The sequence below is a fragment of the Dendroctonus ponderosae genome, unplaced genomic scaffold (assembly GCF_020466585.1).
Source record: "Dendroctonus ponderosae isolate FM_Combo_2020 unplaced genomic scaffold, Dpon_F_20191213v2 Dpon_F_20191213_1, whole genome shotgun sequence".
NCBI classification, from domain to species: domain Eukaryota; kingdom Metazoa; phylum Arthropoda; class Insecta; order Coleoptera; family Curculionidae; genus Dendroctonus; species Dendroctonus ponderosae.
The window spans coordinates 31,720,551-31,726,260 of NW_026017110.1; the positions used below are offsets into that span (position 1 = coordinate 31,720,551).

The 5,710-nt window shown below is 33.1% G+C and overlaps 1 protein-coding gene across 3 annotated transcripts in view; it reads right to left on the bottom strand.

Annotated features, from left to right (window-relative positions):
* LOC109534691 (furin-like protease 2) overlaps positions 1 to 5,710 on the bottom strand; it is a 904,557-nt gene that overhangs the window by 404,355 nt on the left and 494,492 nt on the right. For all 3 annotated transcript variants that reach the window (XM_048670198.1, XM_048670177.1, XM_048670187.1), the window contains one exon: positions 5,368 to 5,472. In XM_048670198.1, coding sequence (XP_048526155.1) covers positions 5,368 to 5,472 — 105 coding nt within the window. The remainder of the gene's footprint in view (positions 1 to 5,367; positions 5,473 to 5,710) is intronic.

A 5,710-nucleotide genomic window follows, 5' to 3' on the forward strand; every position in this document is an offset into this window, starting at 1 on the left:
GATTTATTTTAGGAAACTTTTGAGCATAAACTCGAGAAGCCAATAAACAATTTTTATGACATTCTCGAAGGGTGAAAATCATGTCAATACGCTCTTCTCTTGGATAATTCTTCATTTTAACTTAGCAACATAATAATATTAAATAAAAATTAATTAAATAAAAAATAAACATATCTACAATTACAAAAAACAATACCACTCTAGCTAAAAAGCCAAAAAGAGACTTTGCAGTCTAAACTGACAAATAAATTAAATGATTTGACATGTGTAAATGGCATAGGCAACTTAGATACATTGGAACCTTAAATTAAACAACACCAAATGATGAACAAACGACTTGTTGTATTTAAATTATTCAAGTTAGAGAAACTTAAAGTTCTTATTTGATTAGTTTAAATTTGTAGACACCCTGTATAACATGGTAAGTTTATTATCATTGGGATATAAAATATTATACCTTCTTACACTTCACTATAAATTACGCTTACATAACTTAAATACTTCTAAAGTATTTGACACGTGAAAATTAGATAAGATTTTGATTAAATTCGTATTATTTCAAAAACCTTAAGATTTAGGTGTTATAAACCTTATTAAAACAGACACTTATTTTGTTCAGCGAATCCAAAAATGCACTAATATACAGGACATTCTATTTAAAAAAGCGTTGATATCTTTAGAGCTTTTGGGGCACCCTGGGCATTACGAAAATATTTGTAAAATGTCCGCTCGGTAGGCGTCGGACAATTCATAAAATAATACTTTAAAAAAATCAAACGGTTTAGCCACAAACTTCCGTGCCGTATAGTGTGAATAACCCTGTAGATAAATTTTGAAAAGTGTGGATCTTGTGCATCGTCATAACGGGTTTCAGTTATTTAGAGCTTCATGTATTTAGGTAGCTCATTTAGGGTTTATTCTGAAAATGAGTTTCGAAACATATTATTTATTTCGCCGATGTATTTTATATCACTTATTGATTTTGTTTGAGATGTTTACCAAATGGAACCACAATCATGTTTCTTATTGCTGCCATTCCAATTACCTCAGGTACTTCCAAAGACTGCTAGTTCTCAAGCGCCAGGCTTAACCTGAAAATACCACTCCCAAAACTTATATTCTGTTTCGTCCAAGAAGTTGGCTAGTTTTTTTAATCTGAAAAGTTAGTGTTATGACACTATAGAGTTATTTATGGGAAAAAACTCTCATATTAATTTAAAACAATAATTTTATAGTTTGATAAAAGAATGTAGGGTTTATATTATTTTTCCCTTGAAATTTATAGGTGGTGCGCTAATTTTGCCCATCAGTGCCGTTGGTCATACTCTATTTGAAGGCAAAAATGTATAATCGACAAATCATTAACATCTATTTTTACACTACAATCTGTCAAAATTGTTTGTACATATGCCACTGTTACTATAAGAATTAACAACATTTTTTCTCTGGCACGCTCTGTTAAAAACGTTGAAATAATGTGACGTGCTTACGCCGCCGTGCAGCACAATTTTGAAAGTAGATCTTCTCGAGAACTGCTCACTTTAGAGCGATGTAACAAGTAACCCTTTCTTACGTAATTTTAAACGATCTTTAATTTTTGGAGATCATACACAACAAAAAGCTGAAGGAAAAAAAGTATAGGTAATTCAGTAGATGACATGGGTGAGTTCAACCCTTTATCATTCTCGAATAAATGTCAACTTTTGACTAATAACATAAATTATCATCGGTAATAAGTGTGCCCAATTGGACAACAATCGGATGACCAATAAAAAAGTCATTCAAAAAAAAATTATTTTTATAATCCAGTGTAACTAAACTTTAACGCCCTGTAGATCCGTTGTTATTGAGTTTTCACAAAAGTGTTCTAGAAATTTGCCACACTCATTTTTGCTGTAGAGTAGCCTCGTTAAGTGTTGGTCGTACTTTTTCCGGACAACCTGTATATCACAATACGTTTAAACTCTTATGTCACTCACTGTAGTTTGTCTAATCCAAAGAAAACAAGCTGCCATAAATTTGAAGATTTTGCAAGGAAACTGTAAATTTTTTCTAAGCTAATCTATCTTCATCACTAACCAATTTCAAATTGAATAGAATCAATTTCCAGACAAGTACATTTGCCAATGCAATTATACTGCTTTTAGGTTTCTTTTACTATAAACTGACAGGATTTCATATGAAACCAAACGTTCTACTAAAGTAACCCAAGCTACTAGAGTAAGAAAGTAAATCTGCACTTCTCCGATGAGAGATTTTACTTATCAAATCACACATACACACCACTTGAACATACACTCCACCTAGGAAAGAATGAAAAGATCTTCAACCACGAGAAACTGGCTGTTCATACAATCCTGGCTACTAGATTTGAAACTATAATAACAACACAATACCGCTTACTCAATTATTTACCTATTCAAAAAATGTATTCAATGAAATACCCTTTTGTATTGAAGTGTGAATGTAATTCAAGGGAATACCAAATCTGTTTATCAGAATGAGTAGCCCTTCAGAATTAATCCAATAATTTAATATGACCTCCGGAATAACCATGTTGATAGTAGAAAATAGTTGCCACATCGACCATTTTTAACGAAACAGCAATCAGAGCGCAATAAAAAAAATCATCGTGTCCCTTAGATTGTGGTCTCAGATTAAACAGATGCATTTGTTTACGTTTTTCTATGGGAGCAACATTGGTTCACAGTCTATACAAAACTAGGTACTTACGAGGCTGCTTTGCCGGCTCGGTATTCAATTTGGTATATATGAGTGGCATCAACAAGAAAATAGCAGTAAAATGGTAGCCATGAATATATTTAGTGTTATATTTACGTAGTTTATAATAAGCGACAAGCAAATGTCATTAAAATAACAGCGTCGAAATTTTATATTTAAAAATTCATAAGAATTTTTAGTGATAATTACCAGAAAACATAATGAAACATTAATCATGACAACACCGCAAAGGGGGGAGAACGTGATAATCACATGACACTAAGAGGGGAAGAGTGTTTTGGTGATAACAAGTGATAATCGTGATATTAATAAACTGTTACGCTTAAAAGAAATCGTGCGAAGTCGTTTCAATTGCAGGAAAATCGTCCTAAATTTTTCTAAGCTGTACTGTTTTGCACGATTGTAAACAGGGACCAGTAGCGTCAGTTGTTTTGAATTTATAAGCTAAGAGCCTTATTCGATCCCTATTTCATCGCTATCAAATGCTTAAAAAAGTTGCGTTACTATTATAGCGTTTATAATTTCAAACATATTATGTTGAGAAAAAGGTCAGAAAATAAATGAATCTTTCATGCTTACAATAAATCGATAATACAGATTTTTACTACGCCTATGGCTAGCAGCCAGGCCAGTTGATTTTCCGATTAAATTAAAGCTGTATTTTATTAATATCATATCATATCAAATCATCAAACAAATCGGGATTTATGAATGACTAGTGTTTTGCACACCTTTATGCTTTAGTGCGCTGAGGATTACTGCTTGCCTTTTTATTTCGTTTTTTATAGATGATTGATTAGATGATTACTGATTTATTAATTTCTATTTATTGATTATTATTAGATTGACAACTTCACTTTTCCATTGTTACACACCAAAAAACACCAGCACAAAAATAATGATAGGACGCCGAACTGACACGTTCATAAATGTTCTATCCGCGCCAACAACTAGCTTGGTCTATTTATTAATGTCTTTGGTTGTGGTCAACATTGGCTTCTGCCTTTTCCTACATCATTTAAGTAGATAATTCGTTCGTGCCTTTTTTTATTTGCTAAGTTTTTATTAAGGCAAATAACCCTAATGTGCCTTGAATTTACTAATCGATGTTGGTATAATTTTTCGAAAACAATAAATACCTGCCCATCCGAATTTTTAAACGAATCGGAAAATTTTCTTGGAAGCACATTGTAATTAATCGTTTGCGCTGAGTATAATTTAATGCACATAAGTCTTTTATAAAACTTATATCAGAGGTTACTTTTCTATTTAATTAACATTCTGTAACCATACCACTTTCTTCAAATTGTTTTTCACATTCTTTAAGATCTATCTACTTCTGTTTACATCTTACGTATATCGTCGTTCAATGATATGAGATCATTCCCGTTGTTTCGCTTTCTGAGCCTTAATTACTTTTCTCTCACTATTTCCTTATCGCCCTATTAGTGTTGCTATTGATCTGTTTTTGCACGAGGTCGTATACCAGTTGCAAACTATGCAGTTCATTTCATTTAACATTCAAGGTATACACTATTTTAAAACTATATTCATTGAGCATAGAGACATGTAAGAAAAAGCACACAGACACCACAGACACCACAGACACCACTTTGAGTTACTTTAGTCGCAAACAGGATATGCGCGATCTCATAACATCCGTCTACCAATTCGTCATCTACCAGACTAACCCCGCCTAAAAGGGTTCCTACTCGGTATTTCCACACTTATCGCTATAACTTGCCACATAAACAATCAGTGCCCTTATTTATGGGTTTCTTTCGAGTTTATGGTCGCCCCAGTGTTTTGCTTATAGAGCACGAATCAATATTTACTAATGCGTCACGTTATAGGACGAGGCCATGCACCCACGTTTTGCGTGCGTTTTGGTAAATAATTTAACTTGGAAAGATAGAAATGCAATATTTAGAACTAACAATAAATTTATTGCGTAAATAATGTTTTCTCTTCAAGACCACGTGCCTATTATGGCCAATCTATAGAAACGAATTTTCTTGTAAATTGTTGTCGACCAAATACACAATCCAAGCATTGTGTCCAAACACACAATATACAATTGAGAAATGGGCACGCACTTTCGTGCGCTATGTACTTACAGTTGGCAAGAAAAAAAATTATTTTTACTGAAATGAAGCTAAACACCTTATTCTTAATTTTTTTAGGAGTTCCCTTTTTCAGGTATTTCTCATTTCAGACTTAGGAATTTTACATTAGTCAAATTAAAACCATTCAAAAATCAGTTTTAATCTTCCTCCGAAGATGGTAGCATGGCTGCCGAAACACACGTCAGTTGTTACTAGAAAGTTTTGACAAAGTGGTAAAACGTTTGTCCTTTATCGTCAGTGTAGAAGGTATTCCAACCCTATAGATTAAAAGTGTTAAGTTTTGGATACTCTAATCTGAAGTCCACATATGTTTATTAAACATACAGAACAGGCGAAAAAAGAAAATGTATTTAATTTCATTGTTCATAACTAAATAACGTATATTTGACGTAATTTTAACGTACATTTGGACGGTTTGCTCATGACTTAATCAGATTCGACATAATCGGCAAACTCAGTTTTTACGCATATAATATCCCAAATTAAAGGTGGGACTTACCTGTGGTTCTTCGCTGAGGGTCTTGTGCACATCACTGTTGGCCACAATGGATCGTTTGCGAATGTTTTGATGCTCAAAGAGGTAGAATCCTTTTAGACTTCCTATCTGGAACATAAAAGTCTTTTTTGAGCATTTAATTATGAAATGTTGATTAATTGTTTAAAAAAGGTCAAAATATTCCGCCTGTTTTATTCGCTTCAAAAAGTTTTAAGGTTTTCCGAGCCCACCCAAATGTTGTAAACAAAATAAACTTTATCAGACTATGAAGGCTTTCACGGCCGGTCAGATTACATTTAGAAATGTTTTCCGGGCTTTGAAGCCGTGGTCTATCGGAATTTCTTCC